Raw genomic sequence first — 27,120 nt, 5'->3', positions numbered from 1 at the left:
TCTCTTGCTCAGCTGATGTATGGTGCACCAGAGCACTCTGGGATTTGTAGTTCAATCGTCACCTCTTGTCTCCAGCTGGAAAGAGTGCAGTACAGGGAAGATTTACGAGGATGTTGCCAGGACATGAGGGCCTGTGGTACAGGGAGAGGTTGTGCAGGCTAGGACGTTATTCATTGGAGCTCAGGAGGCTGAGGGGTGATCTTTTTAGAGATGTATATAATCACGATGTGAATAAATTGGGTGAATTCAGTCTTTTATGAGAATTGTGAACCAGTCTCTGTACCTTGTACATGGTGACAATTAATAAACTAAACTAAACTAAACACAGGCAGGTGGGACGAGAATAGATGGGGTGCAATGAGCTAAGTGTTCGGCTGGCAACCGGAAGGTAGCCGGTTCGAATCCCGCTTGGAGTGCATACTGTCGTTGTGTCCTTGGGCAAGACACTTCACCCACCTTTGCCTGTGTGTGAATGTGTGTGAATGTGTGTGAGTGATTGGTGGTGGTCGGAGGGGCCATAGGCACAGATTGGCAGCCACGCTTCCGTCAGTCTGCCCCAGGGCAGCTGTGGCTACAGAAGTAGCTTACCACCACCGAGTGTGACTGAGGAGTGAATGAATAATGCGATGTAAAGCGCCTTGAGTATTAGAAAGGCGCTATATAAATCCCATCCATTATTATTATTATTATTATCTTTGTTGGCATGGATGTCCATCTCCTCCCCCCCCCCCCCCCCACTTTCTCTCCTCCCTCCCCCACATCCCTCTCTTTCCTCCCCTTCCTCTCCTCCCCCTTTCCCTGTCCTCCCCCTTTCCCTGTCCTTCCCCTTTTCCCATCCTCCCCATTTTCCTTCTCCCTCTCTCCTTTCCCTCTCTCTCTCTCCTCCCCCTCCCCCTTTGCACTCTCCCCCTCTCCCTCCATCTTCTCTACCTACTTGCTCTCAGTTTCCTGCCCCCACTCGTTCTCCTGTGCCACGTGACTGGGACTTCACAGATGTTATCCTGGCCGGCTAAGTTAGTCCAGCACCCTGCACTTTTTTTTGGTAAACCAGCACTTGCAGTTCCTTGAGGCTCTCTGACCCAATGATAAGAGTCTATGATATGAAATGACATAATATGATATGATATGTCTATGACTGATAGGAGTCTATGATATGACATGTGATATGTGTATCTGACTGTGATAGAAGGCTATGATATGGCATGTTATAATATGTGATGTGTGTCTGTGAATGTGATTGAGGCTTTGATATGATATGATATATGGCATGTCATGTGATATGATAGGAGGCTATGATATGATGTAATATGAAATGTGATATACGATATGGTTGAGAAGGAGTTTCTTCCCAGAGGCCATTAGGACTGTAAACTCCTACCTTACCAGGGACCAACATTACTGAACCATTTTACAGTTTTTTAAAAAATTGCTGTTTTTTTCCCCTTTTTCCTTCCGCCCACAATATGTAATATGTAAAAAAATATGTGATTCTGTTCCATTCTGTTTGTAGTTTGTTTGTTTGTTTTTTGCACAAAGTCCTCGAGCATTGCCACTTTTCATTTCACTGCACATCTCGTATGTGTATGTGACGAATAAACTTGACTTGACTTGATATAGTAGAAGGCATGATGCGATATGTGATATGTGTGTGTGACATGAATGTGATTGAGGCTTTGATATGATATGGCATGTCATGTGATATGACAGGAGACTATGCTATGCCTATGCTAGGCTATGCTAGGCTGTGCTAGGCTAGGCTAGGCTAGGCTAGGCTATGCTAGGCTAGGCTATGCTAGGCTGTGATATGCTATGCTAGGCTAGGCTAGGCTATGCTAGGCTGGGCTATGCTATGCTAGGCTAGGCTAGGCTAGGCTATGCTATGCTATGCTGTGATATGCTATGCTAGGCTAGGCTATGCTAGGCTATGCTAGGCTATGCTATGCTATGCTGTGATATGCTATGCTAGGCTATGCTAGGCTATGCTATGCTATGCTATGCTATGCTAGGCTATGCTAGGCTATGCTATGCTGTGATATGCTAGGCTATGCTAGGCTGGGCTAGGCTAGGCTAGGCTAGGCTGTGATATGCTATGCTATGCTAGGCTGGGCTATGCTAGGCTAGGCTAGGCTAGGCTAGGCTGTGATAGGCTATGCTAGGCTATGCTAGGCTAGGCTATGCTGTGATATGTGACATGAGTGGAGTCTATGGGACTACACATCCCAGAATGCGGGCGGCGGGTCCGCATGCGCAGGGCTAGTCTGCACTGGGGTGGAATATGGTCCAGGCGGTGGTGGGGAAGCCGGAGCTGTCGCCGCCGTTGCTGCTGTCACCGGGTCGGAGGATCAATAACGACAGGGAGAAAGACAGAAGAAAATGCCAGTCTCCACGTAGACTGAGCGGCGGGATTACAGTGGCAGCGATCAGCTTGCACGGGGTTTTAATCAATGAAATGTTTGTGTGTGTTTCATTGCACCGGCGCCTTCCCCAGTAAATGATGAAGAAGCAATTCAATCGGATGCGACAGCTCGCCAACCAGACAGTGGGCAGGTTGGTCTGGGTGCGGCATTGCAATGCATCGTATAATACATGTACATGTCCGTCGGGTTGTGTTCAATGATTCATTACAATGAACGTGGGTGTTCAGCGCTGTGCAAATGTGCGCTGCAGAGAGAGAGAGAGGGGGGGGGGGGGTTGTTTTGCTGAGGAATGCAGAGACTGCACCCCCTCTCATTCACCCCCACCCCAGCCTTCTCCTCCTCCTCTCTCTCTCTCTTGCTGCGGCTCCTGTTCCGTCCCTTTAAATGAAGCAGGAGCCCGAACACTGGGCGCAGGAGGCTTGGGTGGGAAAACGAAAGTGTCAACAGAGGCAGGGAGCAACTGGCTCCCCGTTTAGTGGGAATGTTTTGCCTACATTTGGGAATGTGCCCCCTCTCACTCCCCCCACCCCCCACCTTCCTTCCTCCCCCGCTCCCTCTCCTCACTCCCTCTCCTCCTACTCTATCTCCTCCTCACCCTCACCCTTTCACCCTCCCTCCTCCGTCCATATCTTCCTCACTCCCGTTCCACCATCTCTCCCTTTCCTTCCACTCCATCCTACTCCCCCTCGCTTATCCTTTCCCCCTCCCTCCCTCCCTCTCCCCCTCCCTCCCTCTCCCCACTCCACCCCTCCACCTCCCCTCCCCTCCACCTCATCCTCTCCCACCTCTTGATCGCTCCTTCAGACGGAAAATGAATGAAATCCCAAGCATCGCAGGTCATTAAAGGTCAGGGTCTGTAACGGGGGGTTTAAGGTGGCGACCGGCAGGTTTGCGGTGTGAAGTCTCGGCCCCCCAGCACCAGATGGGACCGTTACTGATGTAAAAACACTGACACACCTTACGCATTGGAAGCGCTAAGGAGAGACGATGCCATATTTAGGTGAATCTGCTGGAAAAGAGCGAGAGGTTTGCTGTCGAAAATTGAAAAATAAATAAATGAAGGCAGCGACCCTGAGCTGTTCCCCCCGCACACAAGATGACATGAGGCCATGTTTAAGGGTGAGAAGGTGCCGGCACTAACACAAAAACAAGCACAAACAAGGCGTTTGCGGCATTTTCTTTCCGTTTTTTTGCCCACGCTTGACTTGGTTTGTGTTTCTTCCCTCCACCCGAGGAGCAAAGTCGTTGCTGCCGTTTTGCCAAATGAATACCAATTCATTGGTGTAGCTGAGTTGTGTAGCAAGCCGCCAGCCTAGGGATTAAACCCCGGGTGAGAGAGAGAGAGACCCTGTCTGCCGCTCCGGCCCCAGCGGATATTGTTAATGTCACAGGCAGGGACACACATCTATCTGACTGATTCACCCCCGTCCTATAGCCCTGCACAATGAACGCATTCATCCACTGCACCAGGTCCACAGATGATACATGTACATTCAAATAGAATGTTAGGATGGATGCATGTAACGTGCTGCTTGCTGTCTATAGCGGAGACAAGACACAATCATCTGTCTGTTTGGCAACATATGCTCGACAACGGTGTAGCAACTGACCTGCAGTACTGAAATACTTTACAATGTAATGTTAGAAGCGGAGCTAATACTCATCATCCCAACTGAACCTTCATTAGTGATTGCAGCATAATTAGGCCATTCGGCCCTTTCAATCGTGGTTGATCTATCTTTCCCACCTAATCCAATTCTCTTGCCTTCTCCCCATAACCCCTGACACCCTTTTACTAATCACTGACAACTGACGGTCTCTTTCTCTAGATCTCTATTTCTTAAATGTTACATAATACCAGTTTTTTTAAACAAGACATTGCCATATGAAGAGGTGGCAGGTAAATTGTGTGCATCTAAGAAATCACCCCCACTTTCTATGGTTACCCAGAACAGGGGTTTCACTTGCATCCAGTCTCCCATTTAAACCGTACTATTGAATATTGAGACCGATGGGGGGGTTTTTTGACGACGTGTTTGCTTTCTGCTGTCTTGCCATGGCAACGGCTACGGGCATAGCAAGCAGTACCACAGCGCCGTGTCCCCCAGGAGTGTTGGAAATTTGAATGTAAATTGTTATTTTGCCAATATTAAAATCAAATCAAATCGAGTACAAAGTAATTTCTATTTAGAGTTTTCATCAAAGAAAATCTCTTTAGTTGGTGATGTTTAGTTTAGAATGACTGCGGAAACAGGCCCTTCGGCCCACCGAGTCCATGCTGACTATCGATCACCCATCCACCCTAGTTCATTGTCCTCCACTCAAGGGGCAATGCACAGAGGGCAATTAACCTTCAAACCCGCACGGTTGTGGGTTGAAACCGGAACACCCGGAGGAAACCTACGCGGTCGCAGGGAGAACGTGCAAACTCCACACAGACAGCACCCGTAGAATGGATCGAACCCGGGTCTCTAGTGCTGTAGGGAAGCATCTCTACCGCTGCCCCACTGTGCCTTGATATTTCACTCAAAACAAAATTCAAGTAAAGACTGAGGCTGCTATGTTTGAACCAGCCTGACAATCTGACAAGGGACAGTGATATTGAGGTTTACACATTAACATTGACACATTTAATATGAAGCTTACTTTAGTGGATGGTAAACAATGGAATAGAGGACTGAGGAGCAGGGTGTTAAGATACGACTTAAGTAGCAGGAACATCTGAGGCCAATAATCAAAGCCCAAACAATTTGGCCAAAGGGCTTGTGTTTGTGCTGTGTTGAATTGCATTGGAAGAGGCCCTTCGGCCCACCGAATCCACACCGACCATCAATCACCCCTTCACACTAGTTCTGTTATCCCACTTCCTCTTCCACTCCCTACACACTAGGGGCAATTTACAGAGGCCGATTAACCTACAACCCCCAACGTCTTTGGGATGTGGGAGGAAACCGGGGCATGTGGATGAATCAAGAGGGAGATTCAAGAGACATTTATTGTCACAGGCACCAATTGGTACAGTGAAATTCGGGGTCACCATACAGCCATACGAACAAACAAGAACACAACACACGCTAGACTTTAACATAAACATCCCCACGTAGCGGAATCAAAGTTTCCCACTGTGAGGGAAGGCACCAAAGTCCTGCCATCTTCCTCTTTGATGTTCACCCGTGGTCGGGGCCTCCCGAATCACATGGTGTCGCAGCGATGACGTGCAAACTCCGCACAGAAAGCACCCGAGGTCGGGATAGAACCTGGTCTACCAGCTGCGCCACCGTGTGACTGTCTGTGATGGTATTGAATCCTCTTGCTCAAAAAGATGTACGTTCAGAGAATTGGGTGGCAGCTCAGATGTTTGCCTCACAAGTATGTTGGGCTTGTCTGAGTTGGTTCTGTGACCCTGCAGGGATTGGGGTTTGGAGGGAACAAACCATCCAGCACCACTCAACATGTATCAGACCAGGGGGTTCATCTTACTTTGTGTCACAACTGGTAGGTACCCTCCCTGGCCAGACAATGCCAAAGGAGCAACAAATTGTGGCTGATTGTCTTGTGGCCTTCTGAAGAACTCATTGAACCAAATATTTGAAAGTAAGGATAGTTTTGAGTATAGCCGGTAGAGCAGATGCCTCACAGCGCCAAAGACCCCAGTTCGATTCTGACCTTGTGTGCTGCCAGTTCTCCCTGTGGCCATGTGGGTTTCCTCCTGGTGCTCTGGTTTCCTCCCACATCCCAAAGTTGTGCAGGTTTGTATGTTAATTGGCCTCTGTATTGTGTAGGGAGTGAATGTGAAAGTGGGATAACATAGAACTAGTGTGAAAGGATCAATGATCGGTGTGGACTCGGTGGGTCGAAAGCTGTATCTTTCAATCAATTAAAGTTTGTCATCCATGACACAAGATGACGATCCCTTTATTAGGTCCTCAGGAGAGACTCCATTTCCTAAGTTATTAGCAAAGCAAATCTAGTCTCATTTGGTGTACTATCACTGATTCCTACAAGGCCTCTAGAAGGGTCTTGACCCAAAACGTTACCCATTCCTTTTCTCCTGTTCCGCTGAGTTACTCCAGCATTTTGTTTCTATCTTTGGTGTAAATCAGCATCTGCAGTTCTTTCCTACTCATATTGCTACTTATATAATATTTTCCAAAGTAAGGAAACATTAGAACAACATTATAGTTGACGGGAATCATCCCGGGAATCATTGGGTATAAGATCATCATATGACGGCACTGGGCCTGTACTCGCTGCAGTTTGGAAGGATGAGGGGGTACCTCATTGAAATTTACCAGCTAGTGAAAGGCTTGGATAGAGTGGAGGTGGAGAGAATGTGTCCATTAGTGGGAGAGTCTAGAACCAGAGGGCAGAGCCTCAGAATAAAAGGACATACCTTTAGAAAGGAAATGATGAGGACTTGTTTTAGTCTCTGGGTGGTGAATCGGTGGAATTCATTGCCACAGAAAGTTGTGGAAGCCAAGTCAATGGATATTTTAAGGCAGACATTAATATATTCTTGATTAGTATGGGCATCAGGAGTATAAGGAGAAGGCAGGGGAATGGTGTTGAGAGGGAAAGATAGGTCAGCCAGAATTAATTGGTGGAGTACAGTTGATGGGCTGAATGGCCTAATTCTGCTCCTATAACATGAACTTATAGTTGTTGGACATATGTCTTAATGTCTCTGCTTACCTTAGACCGTCACTTGTTCTCATACGTAACAGACTAAGCTTTCGTGTATTAGTAATTTGTAGAGTGGATTGAGTGCCACAGGAAAGTATATCAAGGCCCTATCTGTAGCACACGACTGAGTAGATGTTTGGAAATGAATAACAAGACAGTGGTAACGAAGGCATATGGTATGCTAGCCTTCATTGGTCAAGGCATTGAGTATAAGAGCTAGGAAGCCATGATGAAGCTTTATAGGACGTTGCTGCTTTTGTAGTATTGTGCGCAGTTCTGCTCACCCCAATATAGGAAGGAATGTGGAGGCTTTGGAAAGGGTGCAGAGGGTGTTTTCCAGAATTATGTCAGGATTCAAGTGTTTTAGCAAGGAGCGGTTGGCAGGTTTGGAATGTTTTCTCTGGTACGCTGCAGGTTGAGGGGAGACAATGATAGAAGTATATAACATTATGAGAGGAATAGACAGTCTGAATAGACAGGAATGACGCTAACTCTCGGCTTGCTATGTTAAATCTTTGTTGTTGGTGGTCTTTATTTTCAAATGTTGTTCAGTTTACAAGTTATCCAATACAATACAATACGGTTTTATTTGTCACATTCTCACAAGTGAAATGAATTTGCCAGCAGCGTATATGGTCGGGAGATGACTTTGGTCAAAGGTAGTTTCCAACAGCAATTAATATTGGATTTGTGAAATGTACCACAGCTGTTTGAAAAATTCCAGGTATTGAGTTTCTGGATACACTGAATACTTAAGGTATACGAGACGATTTAAGAAAAGTTAGAACTTTGGAATTTTATATACAGGTCCACCACTGGTGGTCTGGCACCTCTTTTAATCCGGACAAAACTATGAGAGCGCACTTGAAAGTCCCCTGGAAGTCCCCCTGAAAATGTGGTGCCTTGGCCAGGTGAGGAGGCCGATCTAAACATCATCGGGACTTGTAGCCAGACTTCCGATTGGCGGGTCGACTTTGCCCCGTGTGGCCGGGGCTCTTGAACTTCATCCCAGCTCGATCCGTTCCCATAGCCGACGCCCGCAGCCAATGTCCGAGGCTGGTATCTTGGCCCCTCGCGGCCAAGGTGGACCGTTCCGCTACCACCCGAGTCCTCTCAGAGGCTGTGACCTCTGTTGGTCCAGCAACATTGATATTCCAGAAAGGCCAGAACATCGGTGGTGGACCAGCAATGGCCAAAATCAAAATCTTATTGTGGACATTCAAGACAGAATTTATGTTTATTCCCACTATCTTTCATTGTGTGTTCCACCCTCTGTGTGCATGTCATTGATCTGTCACTGTACGTCGGTGTGTAAGGACATTAAGCAGTACTGCCTCATAGCAATCTGGATTCAATCCTGACCTTCAGTGCTACTGTCCATGTGAGGTTTGCACGTTCTTTCTGTGACTGTATGGGTTTCCTATGGGTGTCATGATGCGGGCTCTCTGGGGTGTTCCAATTTCCTTCCACAAATGTATGTTGATAGGTAATTGACTACTCTATATTATATCTGGTGTAGGTAGCTGGTAGGAGAAGTGAAGTGGTGTCTGGGCATGTGTGAGGCATATGCGGCTCGGTGGCGCAGCGGTAGAGTTGCTGCCTTTCAGTGTCAGAGACCCGTGGTCAATCCTGATTACGGGTGCTGTCTGGATGGAATATATACCAGAGATCATAGAGCGGATTTGATCTTTGGTTTATACGTTCTCCCCGTGGCCACGTGGGTTTTCCCCGAGATCTTCGATTTCCACCCACACTCCAACGACGTACAGGTTTGTAGGTTAATTGGCTTGGCTCAGTGTACGTAGGATAGTGTTAATGTGCGGGGATCGCTGGTCGATGGGCCGAAGGTTTATCTCTAAACTAAACTAAACTAAATAGGCAAAGACAAAGAAGTGGAGGAAAGGGATTGTGGGGAAGGCTCTGAGCGCTGCCAACACTCAATGGGCCAATTGGCATTCTTCCATGCAAAAGAAAATATGAGAGGCAAAAGTCCTTGGCAAATGAAATTATGAAAACATAGTAGATAGACAGAAACGTTCCCCCAGGGAGTAAATGCCAAAGACTAGAGGCATAGCTTTAAGCTGGGAGAGGCAACGTTTAAAGGGGATGTGCAGGACAAGATGTGGTTTTTATACACGAAGAGTGGTTACCTGGAACATGCTGCCAGGGCTGTTAGTAGAGCAGATACAACAGGAGCTTTTCAATGGATTTTAGAAAGGCAGGTGGATATGCAGAGAACGGACGGATATGGGTCACGAGCAGGCAGAGGAGATTGATCTAACTTGACATTTTGCTCAGCACAGACATTGTGGCCGACAGGGCTCGTTCCTGTTTTGTACCATTCCTTGTTTTATGACTGGATGACACAGTGGTGCAGTGGTAGAGTTGCTGCCTCACAGCACCAGTGACCCAGGCTCGGATACAGGTGCTGTCTGTACAAAGTTTGTATGTTCTCCCTGTGACCACCTGGGTTTTCTCCAGGAGCTCCGGTTTCTTCCCATACTCCAAAGATGTGCAGGTTTGGTGGTTGATTAGCTTTGGTAAGTTGTAAAATTGTCAGCAGTGTGTGTAGGTTGGTGTACACGGATTTGGTGGGCCGAAGGGCCTGTTTCCGCGCTGTATCTCTAAAGTCTAAAGACTGCAATCAGAATTAGGATTAGGAATAGGTAGCTTGGTTGGTTTTCATGTCTGTGGCAATTGCACTGGATTTCTTGTTTTCTCTTTTACCTTTTACCGCAATGCAGTTGTGCCTCCATTTGGGTCCTCCAATTTAACTGGGAATGGCCTGGAATGTAGCCTTGTTCCTGAGACCTCTGAATAATATGACTCAAAGAATAACTGGAACTGCCGTCAAAATTAAACTCAATTTGATAAATAGGTTGATTCCTGCCTAGTTTCAGTTTGCAAACCGTTCAGCAATAGCAGCAAGGGGCATACATAACTAACCCAACAAGCTGTGTATTGAAAACCTGGCCTTGATTATATGCTCCAGCTACCTTTCCAGATTAGTTCTGTTTCTAATAAGTGAAAATTGCCTTATCCTATCAAGAATTTCTGAGAGAATAGGATTTGCAGTTGGCAGGAAAGGGACAGATCATGTTGCTGGCTTAACGCTAAGTGACTCGGAAAGCTTTTGCTGCTTCTAAGATAGCAATTTTTGATCAACGTTCAATAGACAATAGACAATAGGTGCAGGAGTCGGCCATTTGGCCCTTAGAGCCATTCAATGTGATCATGGCTGATCATCCCCAATCAGTACCCCGTTCCTGCCTTCTCCCCATATCCCCTGACTCAGTTATTTTTAAGAGCCCTATCGAGCTCTCTCTTGAAAGCATCCAGAGAACCTGCCTCCACCGCCCTCTGAGAAACAGAATTCCACAGACTCACCACTCTCTGTGAGAAAAAGTGTTTCCTCGTCTCTGTTCTAAATGGCTTACTCCTTATTCTTAAACTGTGGCCCCTGGTTCTGGACTCCCCCAACATCGGGAACATGTTTCCTGCCTCTAGCGTGTCCAAGCCCTTAACAATCTTATATGTTTCAATGAGATCTCCTCTCATCCTTCTAAACTCCAGAGTGTACAAGCCCAACTGCTCCATTCTCTCAGCATATGACAGTCCCGCCATCCTGGGAATTAACCTTGTAAACCTACGCTGCACTCCCTCAATAGCAGCAGCATAACAGCAATGTGCCACTGAAGCTGCAGAATGATGGGCCAATCAAATTGAAAGTTTACCCCGGAGAAAATAATTATGTAATACACTTCAGGAGAACCAGGAGTCAAGAGTGTTGAATTGTCATATGTACTGACAACGGAACAATGAAATTCTTACTTGCAGCAGCAGAACAGGCTGGTATATGCAATACAGATAATATAGAATAAACAGAAAAAAAACCCCGATAAATTAATAACAATACATGTATTGTATTGTATTGTATTCAAATTTATTGTCATTGTCTCAGTTAGAGACAACAAAATGAATTTCCCTTACAGTCAGTATCATACAAATAAATAAATATTAATAAATAATAAAACATATTAAAAATAAAATAGAATTTAAAAAAAAGCACAAACACTGAAAGTCCACGACACAACATAACACAGTGGCACCAAGGTGAAGAAGGCACCATAGTCCAGCCAGCCTCCCCTCCGTTCTTCCCAGATGTTCACTCGTGGTCGAGGCCTTCCTAGCACCCGCAGCCCCGAATGGCCCGATGTTCAGGCCCTCACGCCGGGCTGGTGGAACGCCGACGCCGATCCCCGACGGTGAACATCCTCCTCCTCAGCGGCCCGGACCTCCCGATCAGCCGCCTCCCGCAGCTCCCGAGTCCGCAATAAAACCCCAACGTCCTGACGCAACTAAAGACATTCCATCATTCCATCATTCATATTTGAGGTTCGTGTTGTGTGTGAGGTTAGTAATGTTCTCCATCTTGTGTGTTCAAGAGCCTGATGGTTGATGGGAAGCAGATTACCTTGAACCTGATGGTCACGGTTTTCAGACTCCTGTACCTTTTCCCAATGGCTGTAGGAAACGAGAGTGTGACCAAGATGGTGTGGGTCTTTAATGATACAGGCGACCCTTCTGAGCCAATGCTTGCTATGGATGCCTTCGATGGTGGAGAGGTCAGAACTTGTGATGGATCGGGCAGTGTCTACCATTCTCTGTGTTCGCTCCTGGGCCGAACCAGACTGTGATGCAACCAGTCAATTTGCTCGCCACTGTACACGTGTGGAAGGTCAAAATAGCATTTGTTGACATAGCAAATCTCTGCAACTTTCTGAAGACGTGGAGTTGTTGATGGGCTTCCTTATGATTGTATCATTGTTCTGGGCTGAGTGCAGATCCTCAGAGAAGTGTTCGCCCAGGAACATGGGTATCTTGACCATCTCCACCATCAACCCATCAATGAAGACAGGTTTGTGGATTCTTTTTACAAAGAGTAAAATAAGAATTGGGGTATGGCATTAAGTAGGACCATCAAGTAACTTTTTAAAATCATTAATGAGGTAAGAGTAATGAAGTATTTGACATCACTTCCAGTTTGCAAGTGTTCTCCAGAGAGAATTAGACCACACTTGTAAAATCAGATTATAGGGCCAGAGATTTCTCAGCCGTGACAGCTTGCTATTCTGTTAAATACTATTACATTTCCTTCAACAAGGCGAAACCCCTCTCTTAAACTTGTGTGATGAGAGTTGTGTGTAATTTGTGTGGCTGGCTAATGGTAATCAGAGAGTAAACACAAATAGGCTCTTTCCAGCTGTAAATGTAACGAGTGCTGTACCCCAGCGATTGGTGCTTGCGGCTCAGCTTTTACAAAATAAATATATCACTTAGACTAAATGACAGATGGCAGGGTTGCTAAATTTGCTGATGACACAGTGACAGGTAGGCAACTAGGATGTAAAGAGGACATATGGAGCCCACAAGGGGATATTGATATATTAAGTTAGTGGGCAGGGATCTCGAACATGGAGTATAATGTGGGAACATGTGAAATATATTAAAAAAGCTAGAATATACAATACATATACATCCTTCCTTAAATAAGGAGACCTATATGCACGTAATGAAACAAATACAAATGGTGAGTGATTTGAAGAACTCTTGTTTACAGAAGGGTCTGACTTGCCTTATGTGACTCAACGGGTCAGGCAGCATCTCTGCAGCAAATGGATGGGTGACATTTAGGGTCGGGACCCTTCCTCAGACTGAAAGCAGAGGGGAGGGAACTGGTGGTAAGAGAAGGCCAGCACAAAACAGGGCCAGCACCAGATGACCAAGGAAGGACCATTTCCATAATGGACCATTGTTGGCCAGTTACTCCAGCACTTTGTGTTTATCTAAAGTAAGGAGGTCGTTTCAGATCAATAGGACCTGTTCTGCTGATGTGTTGAATCAAGAAGCTGAATTGAAGTGCAAAAGTGATTTGGACTATTGAGTGAATAGTTTCTCTAAACTCCATTTGGCCAGATGCAACTGGAGAAAGGTCAGCTGTAAATTCAACTTACTCTTCTTGTACCAGGCTATTAAATTGAACCCCTTGCAAATTCCAGTTGTTTTATAATAAGCCCTCTTGAAGCTGTTGCTGTAATTGCTTTCAAATTGCTTTGTAGCATTCAGTGTTGTGATGAGTAATTTGTGTGCCCAGCCATGTAGAAGGCCGACTGAACTGCACTGGATGCTGAATCCATACCTGTCTGACCCAGGTGAGGCACCATGCAAACTTTGTGCTGGCTTTTAATTGAAATAATTGTGGCGTTTAGCCGGTGCTGACCTATTGCACCCAAGGCTCATTGCTTCTGGAGGCAGCCTAATTCAATGAGTGGTTTAACACCGGCTAAAACTAATCTGCATTATTTGTAGGCAACCTTTGCCTCTTAAAGGGGAAACGCAGTACGTGTGCAAGTCAGGGTGGAAGTGAATGTGGAATGGAGTGTCATTTGCCAAAGGTTTTTTGGTGTAAGATGGGAGAGAACGGGTTAAACTTGGTTGTTGTAAAATATAGTGGGATCATGGTGATGTGGAGACAAGGTTTACAGGGAATAAGAGACCATTTAGGCAAGTCACTGAGACTGTTATAACAGAAGCCATTCCCAAAGAACTGATGCACAAAGACTTGCCCCGCAAACTGTACCACTGGATATAACGGCTCACTAGTTAACACCTCGACATTCAACTACCAACTATCTCTATTAACCACAACCCATTCCTGACATTCATATTCCACCACACCCTCACATCGCGACAGGTCCCACATTCACAGCTGACAGTTGCTCTCATTGGCAACAGTTCATCTCCGCAGCCACACAATTCACAAGCTCGGTGCAAGGCGTGATCCATCATTGATGACAGGGGCGGCCCAAAGAAGGTGTGCAAGGTAATCTCTCCGCCTGCCCGCTTCATGTCCTCTAAATGGGGGATAGCATTGTCAACATAACTGGTGCATTTGTTATCGAAGACCCAACCAGGGCAAGGTTGCACCCAGAGATGTATGCAATCTCCTCATACCGCATGGAAACATGCACTTTCATCACAATCTGCCCATACTGGCCAAGACCATAGAACAGCGCAGCACAGAACAGGCCATTCTGCCCACAATGTCTGTGCCAGCCACGATGCCAAGATAGACTAATCTCCACCGCCTGCACGTGATTCATATCCCTCCATTCTCTGCATCTTAGTTTGCCTATGTAAAAGTCTCTTCAACACTACTATCCCATCTGCCTCTACCGCCACTCCTGGCAGTTTGTCCCAGGCACCTCTCCTCTAAACTGTGCCCATCTCACCTCTTTAGACTTTAGTATTACAGCATGGAAACAGGCTCTTCAGCCCATCGAGTCTGTGCTGACCAGCGATCACCCATACACTATCACTATCCTAAACACTAGGGATCATTTATGATTTTTACCGAAGCTAGTTAACCTACAAACCTGTACGTCTTTGGAATGTGGTCGGATACCGGAGCACCCGGAGAAAACCCACGTGGTCTGATGTCTGAAGAAGGGTCTCGACCCGAAATGTCACCCATTCCCTCTCCCCAGAGATGCTGCCTGTCCCGATGAGTTACTCCAGTATTTTGTGTCTAACCTCTATATATTCTACACCTATACATGCGCTAAGAAGGAGACAAAGTGCTGGAGTAACTCTGCAGGTCAGGCAGCATTTCTGGAGAACATGGATAAGCTACGTTTCATGTCGGCACCCTACTTCAGACTCATATCTTTCTGTATATGTGTTAATTTCCTAAAAATTACAAGGCAGTACAGTTTACAGAGCTTATTTGTAGGTTGTAGTGTTCAGTAGCCTGATGGTTGTAGGGAAGAAGCTGTTCCTGAACCTGGACGTTACAGTTTTCAGACTCCTGCATCTTCTTCCCACTGGCAGGAGTGAAATGAGAGTGCGGCCAGGATGGTGTGGGTCTCTGATGATGCTGGCTGCCCTTATGAGGCAGTCACTCCTGTAAATCCATTTGATGGTTGGAATCTGATTTCAGAACATTAAAATGTACACACTTTACCACAGAGCATTGTCATCTGACGACATAAATGGATAAGTGAGAAAGAGACTTAGAACCAACATCACGGCAAATTTCTTTACTGGTAAATTGGTACCTGCTGGGAATATTTTACCAAGGAAATTGGAGTCGAAGACATTGGGTGCCTTAAAATACAACATTTTTTAATATGAATTTGAAGGATGGGGATGTCATTGGCATGGTCACGATTTATTACACAAGGATGTGGTGGCATGAACCAGATATCCCACCAAAAGCATATTAATTATGTAACAATGAGTCAAGCTGTAGATTCAGTGTTAGTGCTGAATGATGTGGGGCAATGTACAAACTAAAATAAATAACACACAAGCCCCAAGCTTTCTTCAAGAAAAATAGTGTCAACGTGCACCTTTAACTAAGAATGTCAGTCTGAAGAAGGGTCTCGACCCTAAACGTCACCCATTCCTTCGCTCCATAGATGCTGCCTCACCCGCTGAGTTTCTCCAGCATTTTTGTCTACCTTCGATTTTTCCAGCATCTGCAGTTCTTTTTTAAACATGTACTTAATAATGAATGGTGGTAAAATTGCATGCAGACATGGTTTTTTAAATAAAGATATATCTTGCACTTCTATGGCCATTTTCTACGTGGCGATGTATGATCATTGTAAGAAATTGTTGTTAATAACATCTTCAAGTGCTAATATTGACATGCCCTGTGACAAAATAATGGAATCAGATGAAAATTTTGATTCATCTGATTCCATCTGTAATTGCCATTGAGCTGATAGGCCATTTTGGAAGGTAGTTAAGAGTGAGAATTAACTGTTTCCTGAAATGAAGGATTTCCTCACGAGACTGAGTCTTTAATGACTCTGACAATCTTTTGCAGATGCACCATAGAAAGCATACCATCGGGTTACATCACAGCTTGGTTTGGGGATGCCTCTATCCCATTCCGCAAGAAATTGCAGAGAGTTGTGGATGTATCCCAGACCATCACACACACACACACACACACCAGACTCCCCGCCATCGACTCCATCTGCACTTCACGTTGCCTCGGGAAAGCAGACAAAATAATCAATGGACCTTTCACACTCTGGTTATTCCTTTTTCTCCCCACCCGCATCTAGCAGGAGATACAGAACTTGAAAGCACGCACAACCTGACTCAGGAACAGCTTCCTCCTCTCTGTAATCAAGATTCTGAACTGTCCTTCCATAAGTTAGGGTACAGTTCCTACAATTCTCAACCCACCTCATTGTCGACATTGGACATTTTCTCTGGAACTGTTATGCTACAATGCTGAGAATGATATTGTGCACACTGTGTCTATCTTCTCACTCTGCCTAATACACTTGAGATTGGCTAGATTGTATGCATGTATCCATTGTCTGATTTGACAAGATAGCATGCAAAGCAAACATTTTCACTGCACCATGTAAATGTGACAAGAGTAAATACACTACAGTGTGTTTCTCCTCCTGTCACCCCACTACCCCACCTGGACATGTACCTATTTCTTCCCCACACCCATCCCCTTTCACTTATATTCATTCCTCTTCTTTCATAATTCGCAACTCCTCAATCTTTTTCTCGGAGACCATCTGACATTTTATGTCTGGCCTTTGTCAAACCATCTGCCTATCAAAACTCCCCTCACCTGTTTTTCAGCTACAGTCAGGCCAGGTAGCCAGGTGGCCATTACCTGCCAGGCTTTGTCCTGTACCCCCTCTCCTCCAGCTTTCTTTGCCTACACCCCCCCCCCCTCCCCCACGCTACCCTCAGTCTGAAGAAGGGTCTTCACCTCAAACACAATCACCTATCCATGTTCTCCAGAGATGCTGCCTGACCCGCTGAGTTACTCCCGCACTTTGTATCATTTTTGTAAACCTGCGTGGCACAGAGGTAGAGCTACTGTCAGAACAGCGCCGAAGACCCTGGTTGAATCCTGACCATGGGTGCTGTCTGTGCAGAGTTTGCACGATCTCTCTGTGACCGCTTGGATTTTCTCTGGGTACTCCCCCATTCCAAAGACGTGCAGGTTTGTAAGCTAATTGGCTTCTGTAAATTGTCCCTAGTATGTAGGACATAGAGCTAGTGTACTGTTTATTGATGTTCAGCGTGGACTTGGTGGGCTGAAGGTCTTGTTTCCATGCTGTATCTCTAAACTAAAGCATGCGAGGTTCCTTGCTTAATAACACAGTAGATCTGGAATCACATAAGGATGGTAGATTCTCTGTATTAAATACACTAATGATTCATATTTTTCATGTAATATTTGGGCGGCATGGTGGTGCCACAGTAGAGCTGCTGCCTTACAGAACAAGAGAACCGGGTTTGATCCTGACTACTCGTGCCTGTCTGTAAATTCTCCCCGTGCCCTGCGTGGGGTTTTTCTGCAATCTCCGGTTTCCTCCCACACTCTAAAGACGTACAGGTTTGTAGGTTAATTGACTTGGTATAATGTAGATTGTCCCTTGTGTGTGTAGGATAGTGTTGGTGTGCGTGGATCGCTGGTCAAAGCTGGGCTGAAGGATATGTTTCCGCGCTGTATCTCTAAAATAAACTACATTTGGGTATGATCATTATTGCTAGCATTCATCTTTATTCAAAGTTGATTTAACCCACTGAAATAAAATTCCTCTGCATTCTCTGCAAAAATCCTGCATTGAATTACTGATTATTTTCCATTGCTCATGGGAAAAGAAGAGAAGTGGAGAGGGAAGGGCAGAATGTCTATCTCACTACTAAGGGTGGTGTAGCAGTAGAATGGGCACTGCTGGGACATCTGCTGTCAATTATCTTTAATCATTTCATTGCACATGGCCTAAGGAGAATTAATTTGAAAGGTCATTTTATTTTGAGTTCACTGGTTTACAAGCACAGTGGCATGGTGCCCAAACACAGTGTCGCTGGTGGGCTTGCTTACTCACTAAAAAAACAATTACAAAATGGAGCAAACCTTCTTCAAAGTAGGCACGAAAAATGGCATCTGTTGTAAAATGTTCATTATTTGCAAACGCCGATCTAGAAATCATTCTGCATGGGTTTGTCCACAGGAACAGTTGCCGTGATCGGTCGCCTTAGAGGAGGACATGGGCTGCAAGGATCGCTCAGTATTTGGGCTTGCGTTTTACTTACACAAGGCCAACAAACTGCAGGGATGTGCTGGGCATCCCACCATATTGCAACGTAGTCAAACATTTCAATGTACAATCTTTATCTGCAAAAATCCAGCAGGTGCCTCATCAAATCACTGATTATTTCCATCCCTCATGGAAGAAGGGGAGAGAGAAGGGCAGAATGACAGAGTCTAAGGGCAGAGCCCAATGTTCTCCTGCAATGCCCAGTGGTGCTCACTACCAAGTTGTGCAGTGGTAGGGTTGCTGCCTTACAGCGCCAGAGTTCCAGGTTCGATCCTGACTATGGGTGTTGTCTGTACGGAGTTTGTACGTTCTCTCCGTGACTTGCGTGCTCTGGTTTCCTCCAGCATTTCAAAGACGTACAGCTTAAGGATAAGGGGGAAATCCTTTAGGACCGAGATGAGAAGAAACTTTTTCACACAGAGAGTGGTGAATCTCTGGAACTCTCTGCCACAGAGGGTAGTTGAGGCTAGTTCATTGGCTATATTTAAGAGGGAGTTACATGTGGCCCTTGTGGCTAAAGGGATCAGGGGGTATGGAGAGAAGGCAGGTACGGGATACTGAGTTGGATGATCAGCCATGATCATATTGAATGGCAGTGCAGGCTCGAAGGGCCGAATGGCCTACTCCTGCACCTATTTTCTATGTTTCTATGTACAGGCTTGTCGGCTAATTGGCTTGGTAAAATGGTAAATTGCCCCTATTGGACCCTGCAGGTTTGTGGGTTGGGGGTGGGTGGGTAGCTTGATTGATTGATTGATTGATTGATTGATTGATTGATTGATTGATTGATTGATTGATTGATTGATTGATTGATGGGTCGGTCGGTCGGTCGGTCGGTCGGTCGGTCGGTCGGTCGGTCGGTCGGTCGGTCGGTCGGTCGGTCGGTCGGTCGGTCGGTCGGTCGGTCAGCAGGGAAACAGGCCATTCGGCCCACCAAATCCATACTAACCACCGATCACCAGTTCACACTAGTTCTATGTTATCCCATTTACTGATCCACTCCCTGCACACTGGGGGAGTTCAGAGTGGCCAACGTACCAACCTGTGTGCTTTTGGGACGTGAGAGGAAAGCGGACCACCTGGAGGAAACCCATGGTGTCACAGGGAGAAGGTACAAATTCCACTTTCGCCGACACTGTACCTGTAGTCAGGATGGAAGCCGGGTCTCTGTGGTGCTGTCAGGCTGCAATTCTACCGCTGCTCCACCATGCTGATGATAGTGAGCACTTGGTGCTGAGGATTTGAGTGATGAAGGGTCAGCAAAGTGAGTGGATGCTGTGTAATTGTGGGAGTGAATGAGGCCACAAATAGCAGGGTTTAAGCATCCACCTGGGTTAGGTTCCCAGAACAGGGCTGAGATCTTTGAACCGTCACTGCCAAAGAATGCTTCTTCTGGGAGTAACCAGGAACAGGCACTTCCCAGATCCATGTGACCTAAATTCCTTGACATAATTTTAGGCACAAGTTCATCAATCTAAACCCTTACTTCAGTGGCCTAGAGAGCATCATCTCATCCAGACCAGATGACACTTCTGCTTATACAGCGACCAAAACTTGAAACAAGTCTTTATTCTTCCCAACCTGGACCCAAAATGCCCTCTACAGATGCTGCCTGACCCGCTGAGTTACTCCAGTATTTTGTGTCTTTTTTATTCTTCCACTTGAATTTACTGCTATGTTTTCCAGGCACAGTTTGGCCCGGTAGTCTTGTTAGTTCCAAATCCATACTATATTTTCTTGTGTTGGAAGGAGCTGCAGATGCTGGTTTATACACAAGATGGGCACAAAACACTGAGTAACCCAGTGTGTCATGTGGCATCTCTGGAGGACAGAGATTCTGCCTGAACCACTGAGTTACTCCAGCTTTTTATGACCATATTTTCTTGATTTGCTTATATCTATTTAGATACATGTGGCTAGTTTATTGCCACATGTATCTAAATGCAGCAAACCACTTTGTTTTGCATACAGTTCAGTAAAATCATACTGTATATAGCCACACATATATAAGTACCAGATTGCAATCATCGTGGTGTAAATATAGATTTATTGTGAGGAATTAAAGACCCTTCTTTTCGTTACTGGAATCTATTGATTACTGAAGGTTTGTTAATTCTACACTTCACTACTGCCTTGCCAAGGCCACCAGCAAAATCAAGGACGAGTCTTACCCTGGACACTGCCTCTTCTCCCCTCTCCCATCAGGCAAGAGGTATAGAAGTGTGAAAACGCACACCTCCAGATTCAGGGACAGTTTCTTCCCAGTCGTTATCAGGCAACTGAACCATCCTATCACCAATTAGAGAGATGTCCTGAGCTACCATCTACCTCATTGGAGACCCTCGGATTATCTGGACTTTATCTTGCACTAAACGTTATTCCCTTTATCGTGTTTCTGTACACAGTGGGCGGTCTGAGGTATTCATGTATAGTCCTTCCGCTGACTGGATAGCACATTCGCTGTGCCTCTGTACAATACGATGGAACTTTATGTAACCCAGGTGGGAAATTGGACTTCCAACAGTCATAAAACACAACACGATTCATGAAACATGAGATTAATGTGACTAGTGGATGTTCAGGATTGGGGGTGTTGGGGGGAGTCAGTCTACCCCACGACTGAAGGGGAAAGAAGGGGGAGGAGTTGTATATGTAACAATAAACTAAACTAAACTTCATTAATATATTGCTGTTGCTAGCTGGTTATGAAGTTTGTATGTTTTCACGGTGAGAGTGATGGCTTCTGCCTGCTTGTCCTGTGCCCTCCCTCATCATCATCACATACTGGCTTGGTTATGTAGGGGTCAGCCTGGTCTGGCGATGCCGTTGGTGTCACCCACAACTGCTCTTTACTTGAGACTTTAGAGATATACCGAGTAAACAGGTACTTCGACCCACTGATTCCACGCCGACCAACGATCACCCCTACGTACACCAGCACTACCCCGCACACTAGGGAACAATTTACAATTTACAGAAGCCAATCAACCTACAAACCTGTACGTCTTTGGGGTGCAGGAGGAAACCAGAGCACCCAGAGAAACCCCACATGGTCACAGGGTGAACGTACAAACTCCACGCAGTCAGGATCGAACCCGGGTCTCTGGTGCTGTAAGGCAGCAACTCTACCGCTGCACCACTGTGCCACCCCTTGATAGATGAGAAGTATTGGGAGCCGTGAAGTTGCTGCACTGGTGTAGACATGTATTAAATATGACACAGAAACCTACATGCTAGTCATTCATATTTCTACGCAATTGGCTCTGCTGCCGTGCCACTCATTTGACCTCAGTGAGGCCTGCAATAGCACCTGATTTCTTCGTTTTTTGGATAGTCTTTTAAATTATCAATTAATCTGTTCTCCTCGTCTCCCTCTGCCCTTCCATTTCCTTTTCCAGGCACATTAAAGTGCTCTCCCTTTTGCTTTGTTGAGCTAGCAATGTTGACACTCCAGTGACTACACAGTTCGATTCTTGTTAGGCCACGTGCATTGAAATGATTAAAGATAATAAGGAACCGACAGAGTCACGCCCTGAGCTCCAGGGTCTCCCAGCACTTTCTAAAAATGGCAAAGCAGATATTTAAGGAGCCGAACCATTTTTGGTACTGCCTGAAAGTGGCTGACTGTCAGAACGTCATGTGCCCCATGCAGTTTAAATTATTTATATCTAAGCAAATATCTGAAATATTTAAATTTGGGGTATTTGGTTACTGAATTGAATAACTTATATCAGTTTGTATGTTCAAACCTCATCGAGTGGTTTGTAGAATATCTGATGAAGAGCAGACAAAACCACAATTGCAAACATTGTGTGTGGAGCATTTGTTTCTCAAGTCAAGTCAAGTTCTGTACTCAAACGTGGGTCTGTATTCCTTGGAGCACAGGGGGATGAGGGGTGATCTTATAGAGGTGTACAAACTCATGAGAGGAATAGTTTGGGTAGATGTGTTTCGGCAGCCTGTCCTTTAAAGTGTAGAGAAACACCATGGAAACAGGCCGACCGACTCCAAACCAACCATCGATCATTCTAGTTCATGCTAGTTATATGTTATCCCACTTTTTCATCCATTTCCCTGCACATTAGGGGGCAATTTACAGAGGGGCCAATTAAGCTACAAATCCGCACATCTTTGGGATATGGGAGGAAATCGGGAACACTCGGAAGACCGCCCACGTGGTCACAGGGAGATTCAGATTCAGATTCAATTTTAATTGTCATTGTCAGTGTACAGTACAGAGACAACGAAATGCATTAGACAACGAACGTGCAAACTCCACACAGACAAAACCCGAGGTCAAGGTTGAATCTGGGTCTCTGCCACCGTGAGGCAGCAGCTCTACCCGCTGCGCCACTCTGCCGCCCATTCATCATGACTTGAATGAAGTTGATAGTTTATGGATGAAGAAAAACATCACGTTCAGAGTTTAGTTGAAACAAAGTAAATAAATGGGACGGGTGGGGGCATCGATGGAATTATTACATGACATAAAGGAAAGTCCAGAATCTTTTTTTCAGTTGGTATGAGAATGAACCAAGTTGCTATGCTCAGTAGTTGCTGGGTGTTTTCCAAAAATGTAACATGTGGTAAATGCAACATCCATTGTTGAGTGTGAGCTGGATTAACTGGTTAGGTAGTTTCATTAACATGTGTTCTTTGGGCTGGGACCAGGGCTTAAGTCTGGGAAAGTCCATTTCTGGGTGGAGTCACATTCCTTGACATATTTGAATTTGCAGTAATAAATAAAGTCCTGAAAATATGTACATGCATTTTTGTGCAACTTAATCATGATATCGTGGAGCCATAGAGCTGTACAGCACAGAAACAGACCCTTAGGCCCATCGTGTGCATGCTGACTATATTGGGCATGTTCCAATTGCCTGAATTTGGCCCATTGCCCTCTAAACCTCTCCTGTCCAGATGTCTTTTAAAAGTCATAATTGTATCCGCTTCTATAACTTCCTCTGGCAGCTCATTTCATTCAAGAAATGCCGTCTGAATGAAAAAATCATGAGTTTGCATCAAATTTATATGTTCATATTTAGTAAGTTTAGTTAATTTATTTTATTGTCATGTGTACCGAGGTACAGTGAAAAGCCTTAGTTGTGGGCTAACCATTCAGTGGAAAGACAATACACGATTACACTTGTTGTGTGCTAACCATTCAGTGGAAAGACAATACACGATTACACTTGTTGTGTGCTAACCATTCAATGGAAAGACAATACACGATTACACTTGTTGTGTGCTAACCATTCAATGGAAAGACAATACACGATTACAATTGTTGTGTGCTAACCATTCAGTGGAAAGACAATACACGATTACACTTGTTGTGGGCTAACCATTCAGTGGAAAGACAATACACGATTACACTTGTTGTGTGCTAACCATTCAGTGGAAAGACAATACACGATTACAATTGAACCGCCCACAGTGTACAGATACATGATGAAGGGAATAATGTTTAGTGCAGGATAAGGTCCAATAAAGTCCAATTAAAGATAATCTGAGGGTCGCCAATGAGGTAGATAATAGCTCAGGACTGCTCTCTAGTTGTTAATTGGATGATTCAGTTGCCTGATTACAGCTGGGAAGAAAATGTCTCTGAATCTGGAGGTGTGTGGACATTGAGCAATTAGTTGTGTGTAAAATTATAGGTGAACATGTGCTCAAAATTGCATAGTAAATGTGAATGTAGTATTTTAGTGGCGAGAAATGTAGTCAGTGTGAGATTGCCATATGTTTAAAAGAAAACATATATATGATCAAATATCACAGGTTATAGTTGTAATCTGGTTGCCCTTCATTCCACCAGTTTACTGGAGCAAGTGAGGCATATGATCTGTTGGAAAGAGGTACATAACACTGAGCATATTTTCATTGTACAATTTAATGTTTATACAGGAATAAACATTTGCTTAAAAATGCAGAAAATTCTGAAAATGTACAGTATGAGCCCAGGTAACCAGCAAGTACTGTTTTTACAGATGTCCACAAGTCAATTATGACCATAGGTAGCAGGGCCAGCCTTAAGCCAATTGGACCCATTGGTCCCAAGTGGGCCCCACGTCTAAGGGGGCCCCCGCGCTCTGTGCTAGTGCCGCTTTTAGTAACGGCATCCTTTATACGATGCAACGTGGGCTCACCAATTGTTCCCAATTGGGCCCCACACCTCCTAAGACCGGCCCTGATAAGTAGGAAAATACACACAGATCCCTCCATCTGGTAACCCAAAGCCCATGGTATTGTAATTACTGCCATCAAACCACATAAAACTGATAGTCAGAACGAACTATTACTCAAAGTGGAGAGAGAGAGAGATGGAAACTAATCTGCCATTTGTAGGAATGAAGTATGTACACTGGACTTCTGAATTTAATTATCCAATGGCAGCTCGTTAGTCTGTATAAATGGCCACAAATTCATGTTTTTACCAGTTTTATAAAATATAATAAGTGTACTGAACAAATAAATGGCAGATCAATTAAAGGACTGAGATTTACAGTGCTAATAACAAACTAAGTTGTCATTGTAACTTTTGCAGTTTTATCTGCTGAATGGAAGTAACTTGGCGGTGCAGCGGGTAGAGCTGCTTCCTCACAGCGCCAGAGACACGGGTTCGATCCTGACCTCGGGTGCTGTCTGTATGGAGTTTGAATATTCTTCCTGTGACAGTATAGGTTTCCTCCAGGTGCTCTGGTATCCCCCCACTTCCCAAAGACCTGCAGGTTTAGTTGGTTGATTGGTCAATATTGTACCTAGTGTGCAGGGAGTGGATGCAGAGGTGGAGTGACATAGAACTATTGTGAACAGGTGATCAATAGTCGGTGTGGACACAGTCTGTAGGGCCTGTTTTCTTGTTGTATCATTCAATCAAGCAATCAATCAATCATTGAACAGGCAAGTAAATAATAAATAATTTGGCAACAGTCTGAAGCTTGTAAAAAATGGATTTTTGGATATATGTGTTTAAAAATATACATGTTTTAGTTTTAGTATATTAAAAAAAAATCTTAAATATTCAGACACACCCCACGCTTGGCAGCTGGTTAAGATAGTGAGTGTGGCTTTAGTTAAGACTATTAAATGTTTATTCAAAGAGACCTAAGAGACTGCAGATGCAGAATCTTGAGTACTCAAGCATGCTTAATATTAAACATTGGCTTCCTGATCTATACTTCTGCATCTATTTGCAGTAATGTCGAGTGCCGGTTGATTTTGACATTATATCTGACAGATGAGCCACGACATTGCCATGTTAGGTTAGTCTAGTGGCACAGTGGTGCAGCGGTAGAGTTGCGGCCTTACAGCGCCAGAGACCTGGGTTCGCTCCTGACTGTAGGTGCTGTCTATGTGGACTTTGTACATTCCCCTTGTGACAGCATGGGTTTTGTCTGGGTGCTCTGGTTTTCTCCCACACACCAAAGACACGGGGTTTGTAGGTTAGGTACACAAAAATGCTGGAGAAACTCAGCGGGTGCATCAATAGTCGGTGTGGTCAGTAGTCGGTGTGAATAATTCCCTTCGCTCCATAGATGCTGATGCACCCGCTGAGTTTCTCCAGCATTTTTGTGTACCTTCGATTTTCCAGCATCTGCAGTTCCTTCTTAAGCACAAGGGTTTGTAGGTTAATTGGCTTCGGCAAAATTGCAAATGTTGGCCCGAGAGTTGGCCCTAGAGTGCAGGAAAAGTACTATTAAGCTGAGTGAAAGCTGGTTGGCATGGACTTGGTGGGCGGAAGGGCTTGTTTCAACACTGTATCTCTAAGGTCTAAAGTATATGGTTTCACTGTAACCTTTCTCTTTGTTGTTACAATCGTTTGGGATTAGCCTTTAATACTCACTTGGGTACATTGTACATTGTGAACCGCACATGTAAGTGGTCTGAACGTTAATGGTGTGCAAGCACTGACAGTATTTAATTATGTGATTGCATACCTCACATAGTAATAGCATTGAAGTGGATGTTTGCATTCATCATTTGTTTCACAGACAAGACCAAGAAACTATTAATGGAACTAGGCTGTTAATGAGTTGTTAAATTACCTGGTTAAAAATGGTTCCTACAAATGAATGTGAGGTGTTTATTATTAATTAAGGTGGTCATTTCAATAAATATTGCAGCATCTCTTGAGAAACCATATCAGCTGATATCAGGCAACTGAGCCATCCCACCAACAACTAGAGAGCAGTTCTGAGTTACTCTCTGTCTCATTGGAGACCCTTGGACTATTTTTGATCGGACTTTACTGGACTTTATTTTGCACTAAACGTTATTCCCTTTATCATGTATCTGTACACTGTGAATGGCTCGTTGTGATTATGTATTGTCTTTTCTCTGACTGGTTAGCACGCAACAAAAGCTTTTCATTGTACCTCGGTACACGTGACAATGAACTAAACTAAACTAAATTAACTAACAAATTGGTTTATGTGTATCTCAACCACATTTTCAGTCTTTTTTAAATTGTGTGAATACATGTGCCTGGAGAACCAGTCAGCGATAAAATACTTTGAAGTCTGAAGAAGGGTTTCGGCCCGAAACGCTGCCTATCTCCTTCGCTCCATAGATGCTGCTGCACCCGCTGAGTTTCTCCATATTGCTGCTTGACGGCTTCTTCTGGTGTCAGTTTTTGATTGATTGATTCATTGATTGAAAGAATCAGCATAGAAACAGGCCCTTCAGCCCATCGAGTCCACGCCGACCATCGCTCACCCATTCACACTGGTGCTATATCCCACTTTTTCATCCACTCTCCGCACACCAGGGGCAATTTACAGAGGCCAATTAACCTACAAAATCACACGTCTTTGGCACGTGGAAGGAAAGCAGAGCACCCGGAGAAAGAAGAGTTGCTGCCTTAT

At 44.9% G+C, this 27,120-nt stretch overlaps 1 protein-coding gene across 7 annotated transcripts in view; it reads left to right on the top strand.

Moving 5' to 3' along the window:
- Positions 1–2,264: 2,264 nt before the first annotated feature.
- Positions 2,265–27,120, top strand: part of arhgap44 (Rho GTPase activating protein 44) — a 188,205-nt gene continuing 163,349 nt past the window's right edge. For all 7 annotated transcript variants that reach the window (XM_033044040.1, XM_033044037.1, XM_033044039.1 and 4 more), the window contains exon 1: positions 2,265–2,547. In XM_033044040.1, the coding sequence (XP_032899931.1) occupies positions 2,492–2,547 (56 nt within the window). In that variant the 5' untranslated portion in view covers positions 2,265–2,491. The remainder of the gene's footprint in view (positions 2,548–27,120) is intronic.

The sequence above is a fragment of the Amblyraja radiata genome, chromosome 26 (genome assembly GCF_010909765.2).
Source record: "Amblyraja radiata isolate CabotCenter1 chromosome 26, sAmbRad1.1.pri, whole genome shotgun sequence".
Lineage (NCBI taxonomy): Eukaryota > Metazoa > Chordata > Chondrichthyes > Rajiformes > Rajidae > Amblyraja > Amblyraja radiata.
The sequence above is the reverse complement of the archived record's forward strand: the minus strand, read 5'-3'. Positions and strand labels throughout refer to the sequence as shown.